Below are 17,368 nucleotides of genomic sequence, written 5' to 3'. Positions count from 1 at the left end.
TCGGTTAAGGACGAATCTACTATTTCCCTCCCAAGTATGACTTGGCTAAGGATGAATTAATTCCCTCCCGAGTACCCCCACTCGGTTAAGGACGAATCAGCTATTTTCCTCCCAAGTATGACTTGGCTGAGGATGAATTAATTCCCTCCCGAGTACCCCACTCGGTTAAGGATGAATTAACTATTCTACGTCCCGAATACCGCGCTCGGTTAAAAAATGAATTTTTTCCTGCAAACTACCTCCACTCGGTTAGGGTGAATCAGTTATATTTCCATTCAAGGTTGAACTTTCCCGGATCAATTACCCTTACTCGAATAAGAATGGAACTTTAATGATATTTTAAATGGCACCTAGTCGATTAAAATTATTTATCTACCCCTGCTCGGTTTAACGAAGAAGCTATTTAGAATAAATACTTTTATGTAGAAGGAAAAATGGTCAACTTCTTTAGCAAAAAGTGAACACCAGTGAGAATTTCTATTTCTGTTAAAAAGATTACAAAAAATGGAGCACTTTGGCCCATGAATAGAATAGAAATTAAACTAATTCTCTGGGCGAGAGGTATCAGGACCGGCCGCCTCTACATCAGGGGCTGTAGCATCGTCGCTTATATTTCTTCTTGGAGGGGCTTCGGCATCAGGCTCTAAATCTTCATCCACGTCATTATATGCTAGGAACCGACCGCCGAAAAAATCTCTAGTAAGATCGAACTGGAAGTTAGGAGGCACTTGGCAAAAACCATAACACTGCCGAACGGCATGATTAAAACCCGACTCGTGTTCAATAGCCACTTGAGCTGAACACTTGTCGGTAAAAGCTTTCATTTCATCATCCGCCTTGTGCCTCTCAGCAGCCACAGCCTCCTCCATTTCAGCAGATTTGGCCCTCAAGGACTCCTCCAATCCTACAGACTTTACCCTCCAAGCCTCCATCTCCTCTTCCCTCACCTTCAATGCTTGTTCAGCAGCTTGGAGCCGGTTTTCCACTATATAATAATGTTCTTTATATTGAATAACCTCAGCTTCCAAAGCTTTATTGGTTTCGGCCAGATTTTGCCGAATCTCCTCATTTTCTGCAAGGGTTTGTTGGGCGGCAGCATACTCGTTTTGAACCTTTCTCAGCTCCCGTGTGGGCTCCAGAGCCAATCGTCGGAGCATCATCATAGCTCGGATTTGAAACTTCGAGAAGTATTTCCACACGGACTCAATCTCAAGATTGCTAACCGCCTCCTTTCCTGCATCCGACAGCAGGTCAGGCGCAACTGCTCGGCCAGCATGAACACCATTGTTGAAAAAGGCGTCGGTCAGAAAGAAAGAAGGGAAGACGCCATTAGAGGAACTGGCAGCGCCAGAGGCCAGCTCACCCCGGCCCTGATGACGGCTACCATCCGAGCCACTCGGCCTTCCTGAATGAGAGTGCTTTCTTTTCTTCTCTCTCTTCGCCTCTTTGCCCTTCTCTTTCTCCTTCCCCTTGTCTTTTCGTTTTTTCGGTTGGTTTTCGGCAATAACAAGGTCTCGGGGAGGAGGTTGCGGCTCGGTCGCAACAGGAATCTGGTCCAGTTGAGGATGTCGGTGCTCTTCGGTGGGCGTGTTCTCAGGGGCCCTAGCTTTCAAAGTTTTCCGATATGTCGGCACATGAACCCCCCGTTGAGCCATTAAACCTACAATAAAAAGCAGCCGGTCAAATTAATATCGTTTAACCCAAAAATAAAAACCACAATCACGTAACATACCATCCATGTCTAGGCGAGGTTGAGGAGATTTTAATACTAAAAGTATATGTCGGGCAGGAAGGTCTCGGGGAAGAGACTTTAAATATTCCAATGCCGCTAACTCCCTAGCCGACAACATATCCTCGGGAATCCAGTCGTACCAGCGAGGCACCCGGGTCCAATGGAAAGGAAAAAGAGGATTATTTTCACTATCAAAGAAAAAATTTTTACCTACAGGATAGACGGTTACTTTGAAGAAACCAGTTTTAAAACCCTTAAAAGACGAGGCATAAGGCTTGAACAAAGGCAAATCTGGTTGCCTTATTAACGATACCCATCTGGCAAGGTCCGATGGACGAGTACAAAAAAAATGAAGAAACAATCCTACGCTAGGTTCAATATAATGAAATTTACAAAGTACTCTAAAAGCCTGGATAGCCGCCCACCCATTCGGGTGGAGTTATGTCGGTGCTACATTTAAAACTCGCAACACCCCCAGTTGAAAATCATTAAAAGGCAATTTTATACTCAGCTCCCTAAACATATACTCGTACATGAAGAAGGTGTCGGCCATATCGGCACCCCCTCGAAAAACAAGCTCAGGGTCTTCGGTTTCGTCCCCGCGACAAGGATTAATGAATATAGGATAGGGATCGGACGGCTCCCACAATGAAATGTCCACATGGTCAACAAAAGATTGGAGATCTTTATTTCTCCTATACCGAGAAAAGTAGGCAGCTACCTCACCGTGCACCCACTCGTATCCGGGAATAGTACAAGGGGGAAGTACTGGTCTCTCCCTAGGGGGGCTCATGCTCGGTAGGGGTTCAGAAGAATCAGAATTGGTGGACTCTGACGATTCGGCTTCGTCATTGCACTCCCTAACGCAAATTTCTACGCCTTCATCGTCCCTACTAGGTCCTGAACCAAGTGCTACCCCCCTCCGGTTTTCCCGGCATGTTGACTATCAACACTACTCGGCGTGGACGACTCGGACAACGAGTCTTCCCATTCTAAGGATCCGGCCATGATAAAAAAGGGAAAGAATGAAGCGTACCTCACAGAAGTCGGTTTGAAAAAGAAAGATTGAATACCCTTCGGTTTGGAGCAACAGCATATACTTCTCGGTATAGAGACAAAGTAGAGAACAAAACACCTGGACCACCGCATATTTATAGAGGGCCCTCGGAATACGAAAGGTCACATCCCTCTCCAACCGACAGATTCGTCCTAGATCGAGCGGTGAGGATCGACTCCCCTTTCGTTTCACGCACACATATCGAGGAAACCCTAAAAAAGTACCTGACATTCTAGAAGAATTCGTTTCCATTTTGTATTATATGAACATTTATTATTATTCATTTATTAAATTCCTTGGATTACATTGACTTTATTAAAAAACCGAATACCCCCTAGGTAACCGAATACCCCCCAGGTATTCTTGATCAATGATTGAACCGAATACCCCTCCTGGTATTCTTATCACTGATTGAACCGAATACCCCCTAGGTATTCTTGATCACTGATTGAACCGAATACCCCCCAGGTATTCTTGATCACTGATTGAACCAAATACCCCCCAGGTATTCTGGATCACTGATCGGACCGAATACCTCCTTCGGTATTCCCTTCCGTTCATCAAATCGAATACCATCCTTTGCTTGGTGATACTATGCGAAAATCCCTCCTCGACCGACCGTACCTCTAATTTACAGCCCTCAGATCGTACCTCTTCGGGCTTGGAGGACTAGTGTACGGGATAGGAAAATTGATGGACCCTACATATAGAAGAAAGGAAACTGAATACCTAGTCTAAATCAGTACCTCTAAGTTTCAAAGATAAATGATAATTAGAATTTTATCTAAACCATGAAAAGAGTTAAAAGTCAGAGTTGATGCAGGCCCATTAGCCCATTACAGTGTCTATAAAAGAAAGGTAGAAAGAGCAGGTAAAGGGTTGACTCTTTATTATTGAATATCATTTATTGCTCTGAGCCGAATCCTAACTTCAACATCGGAGAGCCTTTTACAGGTACCCTCCTACATCAGCAATCGTCAGAAAGACACTAGAGCGAAGGTTGAAGACAATCGTTTCTCAAGAAGGAACACTAATTATTTGTTATTTATCGTCCAATGAAACTAGACGGGCGTGGAAATGCATGAATTGGAATTTGGGATTTTCTTTTTCTATGAATGTTGTCGTATCAAAAACAAGAAGTGGAAGCGTGTTTGGGGAGAAGCCGTGGCACCTCCTTGGACCCATTCCTCCTTCTTCTTCAGGTTAATATTAAATTAATATGACTCAGCTTATCCCATATATTAAAATTCCCTATTCTCTTTTTCTATGCCTTCGAAGAAAAACACTTCCACTCTTTCACTATGCGGATCATCATTGGTGACATTCTCAATCTCAAAAAGAAATATCAATCATTTTATTTTATTTTTCATGATTAAAATTGACTATCTTTTAATAATAATCATAATTCCATCACAATATATTTTAATTAAAATTTAAATTTTAGTTATTTTCAAATTTGCATAAATTTAAATCACATTATACTAAAATAAAAAAAATTACAACATATTAATTATTTTACCTACAAATTCACTTTAAGAGGATTTTGTTGTCAAAGTGTTTTGTTAAATAAGCAATTAGTAATAGTAAATATTATTAAAAATATTTTTATAATTTTAATAAAATAAATGTATAAGAAGTGAGGTTAAACGTGTATATTGATTATAATGTATATTGATTAAAATATTGTTATTATAATGTATATTGATTAAAATAAGTAAGTGACTGACAAAAGATAAACGTGTTCACGTTTTTCCTCCGCATAGCTCCCACGCACCATTCAAGTAAGCTTAAGAACGGTAGCTGCAGGTACATCCAAACTTCAAACACTGAAATGATAATAATGCACGCACAACCCTTCTGCAACCTTTTCATTTCTTAAATAACGATCAAAACCCGCCATTTTTAGTTCACGTTACTCCGTTGTCAACCTATAAAATTAAACAAGAAAGAAAAATTTGAAGGCTTTCAACAATGGATTGGCTTGCAATGAGAAGGTGTTCGAGAACCTCTTCAACTTTTAAAGTCCTTCGCCTACTCTTGTTGGGTCAACTAGTTTCTTTATCCACAGTGTTCATGAGTCTCACTACTTCTATCATAACCCAAGTACTTGGTATTCTTATTTTTGTTGTTTTTTTCATCATTCTTTTGGTTTTTAATCATCTATAAGTTTGTAACACTTTCACATGATGTTGATATGTTTGACTGAATAATGAATACATTAGGTGTTGATGCGCCTCTAACACAGAGCCTGTTTACCTATGCATCTTTAGCTTTGGTTTTTGGAAGCATATTGCTTTACAGGCGTCATAAACCTCTGGTATTTGTATACAAATGGATCTCCTTTTCGTTGGTTAGTGTGTGTGCGTACAGGTTTAAACTTATGTAAGTGAATTGAATTTGGGTTTTTTCAGATCTTCATGTATCTTTGTGTGTCGTGCAGATTTCTTGGTATTGGTACGTGCCATTAGCTTTTGCTGATGTTCAGGGGAATTATTTAGGTTAGTAGTATTGATCTTTGCCTCTATAATTTTATATATTTTTCCTTGGTTATGGAATTATGAGATAGAGATTTTTATATTATCTTTACATGCATGTATTATCCATACAGCAAAACAGAAATAGAAGCTACCCCATTAGTTATTAAGATTATATATAAGCATAAGTGGCTCTAGTTTTTGAAATAATAAACTTTTTTCTTTAATCACGACTTTATAGAAATTTATTATTTTTAATTTATTTTATATTTTCATTTTGTATAAAATATAATAAATATTTTTGTAAAATTAAAAATGAAAATAATTTTTTAAAAGTAAGGAATTAAAATTTTTAATTTCATAAACTTGAACAGGGGTTCACACATTTGGTTTCTTTTAATAATTTTTGGGATGCATGATAAAAACAGAAAATGTTAATATTAAATCTTGAGATTGAATTTAAGTAACTAATAAGGAGAAAAGAAAAACAAAAGCATGAGGGGTGAGTATAGATGATAAGTTCAGGGGTGACATGTAATGAGTAAATGTTAGTGCCATCTATTTTTTGTGGCCAAGATTATAAAAAGCAGGTTGCACGTTGTAAATTCTATACAGGTTCCACTGGGTCTAACACCAATCCCAAAAGTATTATTTGAATTTCTTTTCTCTATGTACTAAAAAAGCAAGTTAAAATGTTTCCGTACAGTTATGCAATTAAAAAGTAGTGCATATATTTGATTTCTGATTTTTCCCTATCCTTTTTGTCTTTGTTCGCAGTTAACAAGGCATATCAATATACCTCCATTACTAGTGTAACATTACTGGATTGTTGGACAATACCTTGGGCCATTATTCTCACATGGATCTTCCTAGGCACACGATATTCCCTTTGGCAATTAAGTGGCGCAAGCATGTGTGTGCTAGGCCTCTGTTTAGTACTGCTTTCTGACTCTTGGGTTGGCGGAGGAGGTGATATTAATGGTATTTAGAATAATTTGAGGGTATTGATATTCAAGCTAAGTTTTCCTAACAAGATAATTACTGTGTCGAAATCAAATTTTCAGATGGATCAAGACCTATCTTGGGTGATGTACTTGTGATTGTAGGGACATTTTTTTATGGAACTAGCAATGTTGGTGAAGTACGTGAACTGTTGACCTCTATTTAATAATAGTTCGGCTTTCGATAGCCCAAAATTAATTACAATTTGGGTTCAATTTGCTTGGTTTCCTTCTTACTAAATGCAGGAATTTTTCGTTAAGAGAAAAGACCTTGTTGAAATGGTTTCCATGCTTGGTGTTTTTGGATTCTTAATAAGCCTTGTTGAAGTGTATCCTTTTTAGTTTTTGTTACTGGCCTATGATGTTTGTATATATATCTTCTAAATATTTGAATTAGGACTTTTAAGGAAGTCTAATGCAAATAAAGTTTGTATTTGTCTTTCGAATTTCAAGAAGTTCCTTCATTCCTTGATCTTATAGATCTGTTATAGAATTGAAGACTCTAGCATCTGTGAAATGGTCTGTTGAAATTGTAAGTATTCCTTTCACGTACATAGTTAAGATATTACTGTGGTTTACCTTCTGTTGTTCTCTAGTCGTATCCATAATGCCCTCCTCCCAAAATAGAAAACAAAAATTTGAACTAATATTTCAGAATTTTAACATCGATAGCACAGAACATGAGTGAGAAAATATGAATTTTTTCCATATGAGTCTCCAACTTGATAAAAATAAATAAGAACATTCACAAATGGCAATATGAATAACAAAAAAAGTTGATTTCATCATGCATGCGTATTGTTATTACATATCTATCGAATTTGACATCATTTCTTATTGTTAGCAATATTACACCAAAAAGGTATGCTTGCATAGTTGAGTTTTAAAAATATATGTTTAAAATTTTTCCTTAGGTACTTTCTTTTCTTGGCTATGCTCTATCAAGCTTCATGTTTTACTCAATAGCTCCTTTTGTTTTAAAGGTTAGTTTCCTTCTCATGGACATGTTTGATACAATTCCTTTTCCTGAATGAAGTAGAGATATTTGCATAGAGGGTAGATTGATTATAAGGGGTTAAAAAAATAATTTTTTTCCCTTAATCATTAAATAACATGCAGATGAGTGGAGCAACAATGTTCAATCTTTCTCTTCTAACATCTGATATGTGGGCAGTGGTTTTTAGAGTCTTTCTTTATCACCAAAAGGTATTATTTTCCAAAATTGACAAATTAGGCGTTGAGTTTAAGTCAACATTCATTTCTCACTTGCAAGTGCCTTATAGAACTGATTTTCTTACTACTCAAAACAATGTGACAAAATGTTCACAGGTGGATTGGTTGTATTTCCTCGCTTTCGCTATTGTTGGTATCGGTCTCGTCATTTACTCTCTAGTGTATGTACCAAATCTAAGATCTTTTCCGTATTTAACTCTGTTTTTCTATTCCTACCATCATGATTTTCCCTTAGGAAAGTTAAGATTTGACTATTAGTTTACGGGTGAAAGATTCCAATACTTGTCTGCATAATAGGAATATCAACACTGATTATTACTATATCAACTGAGAAATGACGCAATGTAGTGGTTAATAAATAATAACCAACCCAATATCAAGATATCAACTAGTAACAATATTTTGGATGGGAAAACTTGTCATGTTTGAAAAATTATACGAAGAAAAATATGTTTTTGTGTTGTTAATGATCTTCATGAAAAACATTATCAATAACATTTTAACCATTAAGGAGAGATAAGTATGCAAGCATAGGGAGAAAAAATAATAAATTTAGTGTGTTTGAATTTACATTAAAAAATCAGTAAACGTGAATCTAAAGAAAAAATTGCAATTAATAACATTTTAGTAAACGTAAATTCACGTCTTGTAAACACGAAATTAAACGTGCAATATTAACTTTAATTTTAGCTTACTATGGTATTATAAATAGCATGAAGCTATTTTTTTAATTATTACATTGGCATAGGCCTTTTAGTGAATTTGTGTATTTGTGCATGAGAATGCTTACTTGCAATTAAAAATGTTTGCACTTTATTTTTGTATTTGGATATTGTTTGTAAGCATTATCTATAATTGCCTTTAAATTGGTAGTATTACTATTTATTTCCATTTTTTCTTAATCAGAGAAAAGGATTCTGTTCCTGCGCCTACCACCGAGGATGATAATCTAGATACTGAATACCAAATGATTTACGATGAAAGCACACCATCTGGCAATGATTCTCGAGGGTGATGACATTTTGCACTTGAAATGGGAAAAATACAATCTTGTAGTTGTAGAATTTTCAATGCTGCAATGTTAGTTGTTGTTCCAATTGGGAAACTAATCAACACTTGAGAGGAGAAGAAATGAGAAACAACGACGACAAATTTTAAATGAAAATAATATTCGAGTCTATATCTTTTCTCTTTTTACAAATAGCATTTCTTTCTGTAATTTGCATGTTTTCGAACTCGTGTTTCTCAAGTTGGTTCTTGAAGGTTATTTTCAATGCATATTGAAAGATAGCATAATAAAAGTAATCGTGTTAAATCATAACTTTTTTTTTTATTATTGTATTTGTTATTTGGTGATGGATAGAATAAAAAGTTAAAAGAGAAAGAAAATAAAAGAATTCATGAAAGAGGTTGAGTAAGGGAAAAAAAGCTTATGTTGTGTTTGTTTTTTAAAAAATTGTTTATTATTTTTAGGAATAAAAGTATGAGTATTATTAATTTGTAAAAATTATTATTAAAAAATTATTAATTTGTTATCCCCATTGGGCTTTCATAGCGTAGGTATTGGGCCAGGCTGTTCAAGCTGGGGACGATTACACTCCCCAACTTGGACTGAGGCTTTGTAACGAACAACTTTTCAACAGTTGGGCCTTATCTACAATGAATTAGAATTTCTCAAATCCTTTTTTTCCTTCACAAGGATTGTTTGACACCCAATACTTTGGTTTACTTTTAGATGATTATGTCACTTCTTTCACGTGTTTTACATCTAAACGTTAAGAAAAAGAGCTAATTGTACTATTTTTCATTTTAGTTTGCAATGTGTATTATTTTAGTTGCTTCAGATTATTTTTTTTAATAACTTGAGTTTTTAAAATTTTTAAATTAAGAAAATTTATTTTCTTTGTTAATTTTGTACTACTTAAAATTCTTAAATTATTTTTTATTAAAAATATTCACGAATGAAATAATTAAATAAATTTTGGTTTGCTCAAAACTCTATCTGAAACATCAAATTTAATAAAATAAAAAAATCTCAAATCTTCTATTTAAATCATAATTTCACTCATTATAAAATATTTCAAATTTTTTATTTTCTTTATTTTAAAAATTATCCTATATCTAACTCCACGGTAAACATCAACTATTTAGATTAAAGATAAGAATACAAGAAAAAAATAAAAAGCTTTAATTTCTTGAAAGAAGACACTCGAGGGTCTAAATTCAAGAAGTAATGAATGTAGCAAGTCTGTAATTAAAATACCTGGGATTTGATCTTATTATATATTTTTTTGGGGTCAAACTAAACAAATGCTTCTTGTAACATTGAACTGTTGGGTATTCTAAAAATACAAGCTTGACTTTAACCTGCGATTTTTCTTTCTCTTGGGATATAAATATTTGAGGAAAATCACAAGTAATATAGCTTCATCATTTCTTTCTGATTACAACGCACGTAATTCGTAGTATATCTTTTACTTTTCTAATTTAGATGCCACTAATATGTAAGCAGCTTTTAATTTTCTTGTAGAGTTGATTCTTAGATGTCAATGATGGCTTTTTTGTTGAAGGTTAGGCCAGTGTCGTGCTAAAGTAGTGCTTCATGTTTCAAGTCTTTTGTCAAATGCCGTGCATTAGTAGTTACAGAAATACAAATTAACGTACAACATATACGGATTAATTATTGATATTGCACCGTTAATTTGGAGAGAGAACTTGGTTAATTACCTTGTTTAACTACTTATCTTTTACTTTAAATATTCGGGCCATATTATCATATATATCTAAGTTGTGTCGCTTATATAATAATTTATTATGATAAATTAAAAAAGAGGGCGAAAAAGTAGAACTTAACATGAACTGAGAAAGTAATACACTTTCATGAGATAAAAAAAAAAAAGTTAAAAAAGTAAGAATGTTATCTTTAGGCGGATATATAAAATTATGATTTATATTGTTTTGTAATCTTATATAACGAAGAAAAATCAGTGTCACAATTAGAATTGTCACTAATTTTTATTTATTTTAAGAAAAATTGAAAAACTTACAAAAAATTGGGAAGCAAAACCAAGTTAAAGGATTTATTTATACAAAAAATTTGAATATCTTAACACTCTTAATACATATACTTTAAGCCAGTACTCTTAGTTAATTGTATAAATTTAAATAACTCAAGAATATCCGTTTTACTCGGTAAAAGTAAAAAAAAAAAAAACACTAAAAAACAAAAATTAAAAATATAAATAAAAAATTAAGTAATTAATTTGGAAGTGACAAGTTAAATAACCCACTCTTATTATTTTTGGTGCAGTAGAAAAATTAAAGCTACATAACTTTTTCTATAAACCAATTGTGGGTTGATAATTTTTTTAATTATATATCTTTTGGAACTTTTTAATTTTTATTATCAACCCTAAAAAAACTACTTACACTATTTTTTATTTTTTAAAACATGTAATATTTTTTCTGTTCTATTAAAATAATAAGAAAAGAAGTAAACTAAAAGTAAGAATAAAATAAAACTATTAAAAAGTAGGTCAAATTCTCAAAAGCCAATTAAAAAAGACTACTTGAGTAATCTTACAAAAAGTATTTTGACTTTTCTCCTAATTCTTACAAGACATCTTAGCAAAAATTAAAAAAATATACAACCAAACAATTACAAATATGACAAAATTTAATTTGGGATAAGAAAACTCCTACACACCCACGTTTTACCAATTAGTATTAAGTCCATTGTCATCTTCTTGGGTGCCTTAAACTTATGGAAACCAACTCCTTTGCACGGTAGAAAGGGAATTTGAGAAAGTGAAACTATTTTGATATATATGCATGGGACTTGAAGTTTTTTTTTTTTTTTTTCTTTCAAGAATGCAAAAGCTTATATAATTTTTAACATATACTTTTTATCTTTCCATTTTTTTAAAAATTCAAAACAAAATAAACAGAGAAAAACACTATCTTACTAGCTGCCTCTCTTTTAATTTGTGCATCTCTTATAATAATAAAAAAAAATTCATTATTTATAATTTTATTAATTTAAAAAATTGTACTCGATCAAAATTAGGCCTTCATAATTGAGTAAATCAAAATCTATGCAAATATGAAGATATGGTATTAGTAATCATGATCCATAACTCCTTTAATATTTCATTGGCATAAAACTCATGTCAAGAATAGCTACATTCCATAGTTATGAAAGGAGTTGAGCAAACCATACTAGGAATCGTACATTAAACATAAATTGATGATAATACTGCTAGCTAGCGTGTTTAGTTCTGTCACATTCATCACTCAAACGTAGATCTATTTCAATACTATGTGTTTTGTACATTTTTACATGGTTTTTTTTAACTTTTCAAACATCACCGTTTAACTTTTGAAGTCTACATTTATGTAATAGCAAAACTTGATTTTGCATATCAATAATAACAGATGTGGGATTCCCTTGACCGAAAAACAATTGTTGGACTCTTGTCTCTTCATTTGCAGTTTGGCCACACATTCATTTGTTGTTGGTACTGTGCTTCAAGAATAAGTAGGGTGCAGATAAGGGAAATATGTCATGTGCATGCACATGGTGAATGTAGTTATGATTGATTAAGAAGATTAGACATCATATGCTTGAGCTGTGTTTTAATTTATAGACATGCTACATGTCTGCACAATGTGATTTCACAAGCCACAACCATGAGAAAGATCCTTAAAAAAACAAAGAAAGAATCCACCTATGGAAACTATTAAAACAAGTTCTTTATGTAGCGATCGAAAACTGTTAGGTAAATATCTCATTCTTTTATAGTAATATAAGATTTTTTGAACTTTATTTTTTCTTTTTTGATGGAATCCGCTAGACCATAATAATTTGAGAACATTATTAAAATGACCACGATCTTGTGATCGTCACTTTGAGCTCATAATGATGTTTTCCCTTAACATCAAAATTGTCATTACAGTCTCACGCACAATCGGAATATCTACAGCCATCTCCTCATCTTAAGTCAGATCAAACTTTTTTCCATGTTCCCTTTTGTTGATTATTCCTGCTGGATGAGAGTTATTTCTGCTTTTAAAAAATTGGATGCATTTTTTATTATATTTTATTTAAGGTTTTATGTTTATAATATTGGGAGGAAGCATCCCAGCATAGAGAAACGGCACTTGCGTGGGAATGGGTATCTAGCTGTTTTTAGCGGACATATGCGACATCTTTCAATGGATTTTGTTAACTCCAACTTTTAGGATCGAAGATAAAATTTAATAATAGTAAAATTTTATTAGAAAGCTAAATATTTATTATATTTTTATAATTTTAATATAATAATTATATATTTTTTATAAAAAAATTTATTTATGAATTAAATTAAAAATAATTTTGAACAATATGATGAAAAATTTAATGAGTGAGATCGCACATGGACCACCACGACGAGTTGAACATGGTGATTTTTATCATACGTAATTTAAACGTGGCATTAGAAGCGGACAATATATCCGTCGTTTTAAAATAAAATATGTTCAATTTTATAACACAGCACGCATCACACATTGGCTGTATATCTTATCTTCCATGTCATCCTTAGCTGGGAACAAGGAGAATAATTGTTTCTTATTATTTATGAATATACTTTTAATATTTAGTTTTCTATTAATTTGTTTAATTTAAAAAAAAAATTATTTCTCTAATTTAGTCTTTTTTTAATACAGTAAAATCTTTCTATTATGATAGAAAAATCATCTATCAAAATTATATATCATAGATAAATTATAAATAATAAGTGTCTAAAATTTTCAATGAGAAGAGCATTTACATTAATTTTGAATTTATTTTTTTATAAATAATAAATATTTATATAAAAAATTTAAAATAAAATATACATAACTACTAAATAATTATTTATAAAATTATTAAATGAGGATATGAATAAAATAATTGACCAAGTCTTACATTTTTAAAATGATAATAATCTAAAAAATTATAATTTTAGAATGGAGGGGGTAATATGTTGGTTTTTAATTATTTTTATTTACAAAAGTTGCCATATAAAACGCAAAAAGCTAACTTGTTAGTTTTGTAAAATATTAGCGAGCCTACAGAAAAGGTGGGGTCGTGGGGAGAAACTTTTCTTAAGACAACTAGAACGTGTAACGTGTCTCATTCATAAAATATATAATAATAATGTATGTATTTGTATATGCAGCAAAGGGTTATCTGTTTCTAAATAGAGCATATGGTGTACCAAAAAAACAATAAAAATAGAGCATATGGAAATCCGCTTTTAAATTATTCCAAGTACAATGTACCATAATAAAAGAGAACAAAATGAGCTTAAAAGGTTCGAACCTTTTCTCCAACACTAATTTCAAGATGAGTTTCTGTTAATTAAAGGTACAATGTCCTTACGATAAATCACTACTTTTTTGCGTTATTACTCAATCAAATATGACACTTAAAAATTAGCAAATATATATTTATTTATTTATTTATTTGTTATGTTTTTTATATCTCTGGTTAGGTACGTGGATGTCGTTATTTATACGATAATAACATTTCTTCGCGTCAAATTTCAACGAGAGAATGTTACTTTCTAAGCTTTTCACCTTTTTGCACTGCGAATTGCGACTGGTGATGCGAAAAAAGGATATTCAAAAATGCAATTTGGATGCGCCACGTGTATCTCTCTAATTGCATAGGATTACATAGGCGAGAAAGGCTCCATTGCAGCCCACGCCAGCCATTATATTATCCCATTTCTCATTCTTTCTCCTCCCTCTCTCTCTCTCTCTCTCTCTGCATCATCTTCAACTTCATCGACCTTTCCCTGCATATTCCTTCCCACTTCCCTGCGTATGTATGTGTGTACGCTCCATCAAATACGCACATACATACATACGTATATAAATACATTCACATCTCCCAACTCTTCTTATTCTTCTTCCTTCGCCCTTTGCTTCGCAATTCGCTGAATCCCTAGCTCTCCTTCGATCCAACCATGGCCTCTATAGTCAACAACGCCCACGGAGGCGTCAACGGTGTACTCAGGAACGCTGAAAAACTCATTATCGATACCGACCCTGGGATCGGTTTGTTTCAACTCTCGCTTTTAATTAATCATTTCGTTTATTTAAAAAAAAACAAACTGAATTGTATATGAAATTTGACTCGTGAATTTGAAGTTTTGATTTGATTTTGATTTTCCAATATTTTATGTTGGAGATGAGGTGATTTTTATGTAAATTGATCTCAGAAATTTCGTATTTTGATGATACATAGTGTTGCTTGATTTGTATATTTTTCCAGAGAGTGAAAGTTTTGTGAATGGTGGTTTTTATGAATTTGATAGGAATGGAAAATTTTTGATTTGCAGATGATAGCATGGCAATTTTGATGGCGTTTCAGAGTCCAGAGGTGGAGGTCCTGGGCTTGACATCTGTCTTTGGTAATACTACTACTGAAGTTGCCACACGAAATGCGTTGCTTTTGGTATGTGTTTATTCTCAAAATTGATCTCTTGGTGGGTGATTTTCTGTTCGGGAAAAATTCACGTCCTTTGTGTTTTTGGAAATGTGTTTTTGATTGTGTTTTTAATATGCAAAAAGGATAGTGTGAGATCGCAGGCCGTGAAAATATTCCAGTTGCACAAGGAAGCTCTGAGCCATTGAAGGTAAATATCTTGATGTTAATTCAATCGAATTTAGTTTTGATTGGATTGTGGGCTTTGCAACCCTTCTTTGCTTCATTTTCTGCTCTGCCTCAAGCCCTCCTTTTTATTTCCTTTTGATTTTGCTCTGTCTTTCTGGTGTTAATTTTGTTTTATTTTCTTGAAGAAGGGTGGAAAGCCTCGTGTCGCTGATTTTGTTCATGGTGAAGATGGACTGGGGAACACGTTCCTACCCCCACCTAAAAGTAAGAAAATTGAAAAGTGTGCTAGTGAGTTTTTGGTGGAGAAGGTATCTGAATATCCTGGTGAAGTTTCTGTGCTTGCACTTGGACCACTGACAAACTTAGCTTTGGTAAGTTGTAAATCGCTGTCTTGTGCTCTGTGGTCCTTGCTCTCGTAACTTCAAGTTGTAGTTGCTTACATTTGTTGGTCTGATAGCGTAAATTCCATTATTAGGCAATCAAAAGAGATTCTTCGTTTGCAAGCAAGGTGAAGAGAATAGTTATCCTTGGTGGTTCATTCTTTGCCTTGGGGAATGTGAATCCTGCTGCAGAAGCAAATGTAAGTGGTGATCTTTGTTTGTTATGTTTTCTGAAATAAGAAAAACATACAAATACTAATCTGCCTCGGGCTTTTTCCTTTGATGTTTTGTAAGTTTCGTATGTTTGAAAAAACGTGCATAGCAAAAAATTTGCATATCCAATATTGTGCTCCTTGACTTGGCGGTTTCGCCTCTCTTTTGTCCCAAAAGATGACATTAGAAATATGTATACAGTACTTTAGTTATCAACTAATGCATATATTTCCTAATTTCCTTGTTAAAATTTCCTGAAATTATATATTTCCTAATTGTCCATTATTTGCTTGACCCACCGAGTAAAATAAGCTTGCAACTGTTCTACTTAAATAGTGTGCTGCTATTATTTCTGTTGATTGTGGGTGCGGGCTGCAATCAATGATAGTGATTGCTAATAGTTGACGAGTTCCTTTGGTGTGATCCAACAATCTAATTTCAAGAAGAGAAAGCCTCTTTTTGGCTTCTCGAAGACTATACTCTGTCCATAACTCCACACCATACTCTAGATCACACGGATATTATTTTCTAGGACTTAGTTGTCCTACAAATAAATGGATTCCATTTTTGTCTAATCTCAATAATTTGATTTCATCGCATATCAATCATAGTCCAAATGATTATTCTGCTTGCAGATCTATGGAGACCCAGAAGCCGCAGATACTGTGTTTACGTCTGGAGCAAATATTGTTGTTGTTGGAATAAACATTACAACTCAAGTCAAATTCACTGGTGAGATTGTAAAACCAGTTTACTACGACTTCTGGGCTATCCTGAGCTATTTGTTATTATTCTAGAAGTTGAACATTGCATTTTGGTTTCAGATGCTGATCTCCTTGAACTGAAGGGATCTAAAGGAAAGTATGCTTCTCTCTTGAGTGACATGTGCAAATTCTACAGGGATTGGCATGTAAAATCTGACGGTGTCTACGGTAATTTTACACACTGTTTTGACATCATGGGTCATTCTTCTACATCTATAGTCACCTAGTAAAGTTGGCATGGGAATGATAATTTGAGTTCTTCTTTCAGGAATTTTCCTCCACGATCCTGTCAGTTTCGTGGCAGTTGTGCGTCCAGATCTTTTCACATATAAGAAGGGGGTAGTGAGGGTAGAGACACAAGGCATCTGTGTTGGGCATACACTTTTGGACCAAGGATTGAAAAAGTTTGTCCAAATTCAAAACTATAATCATTCATTCTTTTTTTGTGTTAATAATTTTATGCTCAACATAATTGTTTTCATTTCATACAGATGGAATACGAACAACCCATGGACGGGTTATTCTCCTGTTTCAGTTGCGTGGACTGTGAATGTTGAGGGAGTTCTTAATTATATCAGGGAGTTGCTGATGAAACCTTGAAGTATAGGCATTTGTACTACCCTTCTGACAGATGTCAAAGTGATAGCACGATAGCTTCTTAATTGCAAAATTATGTATAATGTCATTTTCTTTATTTCACTCAATGTCAACTAGATATTTGGGTATCAAAGGGTTCGCGATGTTTCCCCTTCTCATCTTCAACCCGAGAGCTCTACCCCCATTTAATCTTAAAAGAGTTCATGTACCAATGAAATTCTCTTTACGTAAAGATTTCGCCACTTCTCTTTAAGAAACCAATCATTCTTTACTTT

At 33.7% G+C, this 17,368-nt stretch overlaps 2 protein-coding genes across 6 annotated transcripts; both read left to right on the top strand.

The window, feature by feature from the left end:
* Positions 1–4,636: 4,636 nt before the first annotated feature.
* Positions 4,637–8,638, top strand: LOC113861432 (solute carrier family 35 member F2-like). 3 transcript variants are annotated; one of them, XM_027494236.1, is made up of 12 exons: positions 4,637–4,701; positions 4,753–4,899; positions 5,012–5,106; positions 5,230–5,287; positions 6,041–6,232; positions 6,328–6,404; positions 6,511–6,593; positions 6,745–6,796; positions 7,179–7,247; positions 7,384–7,470; positions 7,594–7,658; positions 8,404–8,638. In XM_027494236.1, exons 2-12 carry the CDS (start codon positions 4,761–4,763, stop codon positions 8,510–8,512), a joined length of 1,026 nt encoding a protein of 341 aa, XP_027350037.1. In that variant the 5' UTR covers positions 4,637–4,701; positions 4,753–4,760; the 3' UTR covers positions 8,513–8,638. The 3 variants fall into 3 exon arrangements, with proteins under 3 accessions (XP_027350037.1, XP_027350038.1, XP_027350039.1); XM_027494237.1 differs by having other exon boundaries at positions 6,041–6,244; XM_027494238.1 differs by lacking the exons at positions 6,511–6,593; positions 6,745–6,796.
* A 5,572-nt stretch (positions 8,639–14,210) lies between these two features.
* Positions 14,211–17,343, top strand: LOC113862645 (uridine nucleosidase 1). Of its 3 annotated transcripts, none has more exons than XR_003504470.1 (9): positions 14,211–14,580; positions 14,865–14,980; positions 15,097–15,161; positions 15,325–15,510; positions 15,615–15,719; positions 16,368–16,464; positions 16,557–16,664; positions 16,765–16,900; positions 16,988–17,301. XR_003504470.1 is itself a non-coding variant. In XM_027495741.1 (9 exons), exons 1-9 carry the CDS (start codon positions 14,490–14,492, stop codon positions 17,094–17,096), a joined length of 1,008 nt encoding a protein of 335 aa, XP_027351542.1. In that variant the 5' UTR covers positions 14,211–14,489; the 3' UTR covers positions 17,097–17,343. The 3 variants fall into 3 exon arrangements, 2 of the variants coding, with proteins under 2 accessions (XP_027351542.1, XP_027351544.1); XM_027495741.1 differs by having other exon boundaries at positions 15,102–15,161; positions 16,988–17,343; XM_027495743.1 differs by having other exon boundaries at positions 14,213–14,580; positions 15,102–15,161; positions 15,328–15,510.
* The last annotated feature ends 25 nt before the right edge of the window (positions 17,344–17,368 follow it).

The sequence above is a fragment of the Abrus precatorius genome, unplaced genomic scaffold (assembly GCF_003935025.1).
Source record: "Abrus precatorius isolate BTA unplaced genomic scaffold, Abrus_2018 Scaffold3, whole genome shotgun sequence".
Taxonomy (NCBI): domain Eukaryota; kingdom Viridiplantae; phylum Streptophyta; class Magnoliopsida; order Fabales; family Fabaceae; genus Abrus; species Abrus precatorius.
The sequence above is the reverse complement of the archived record's forward strand: the minus strand, read 5'-3'. Positions and strand labels throughout refer to the sequence as shown.

Bases quoted from the DNA above. Each gene is read 5' to 3' on its own strand.
- LOC113861432 (XM_027494237.1), top strand. From the start codon at position 4,761: ATGGATTGGCTTGCAATGAGAAGGTGTTCGAGAACCTCTTCAACTTTT. The intron at 6,797-7,178 runs GTAAGTATTCCT...ATTTTTCCTTAG, and splicing joins TGAAATGGTCTGTTGAAATT to GTACTTTCTTTTCTTGGCTA. The intron at 7,471-7,593 runs GTATTATTTTCC...AAATGTTCACAG, and splicing joins TCTTTCTTTATCACCAAAAG to GTGGATTGGTTGTATTTCCT.
- LOC113862645 (XM_027495741.1), top strand. From the start codon at position 14,490: ATGGCCTCTATAGTCAACAACGCCCACGGAGGCGTCAACGGTGTACTC. The intron at 15,720-16,367 runs GTAAGTGGTGAT...TTCTGCTTGCAG, and splicing joins ATCCTGCTGCAGAAGCAAAT to ATCTATGGAGACCCAGAAGC. The intron at 16,465-16,556 runs GTGAGATTGTAA...TTTTGGTTTCAG, and splicing joins AACTCAAGTCAAATTCACTG to ATGCTGATCTCCTTGAACTG.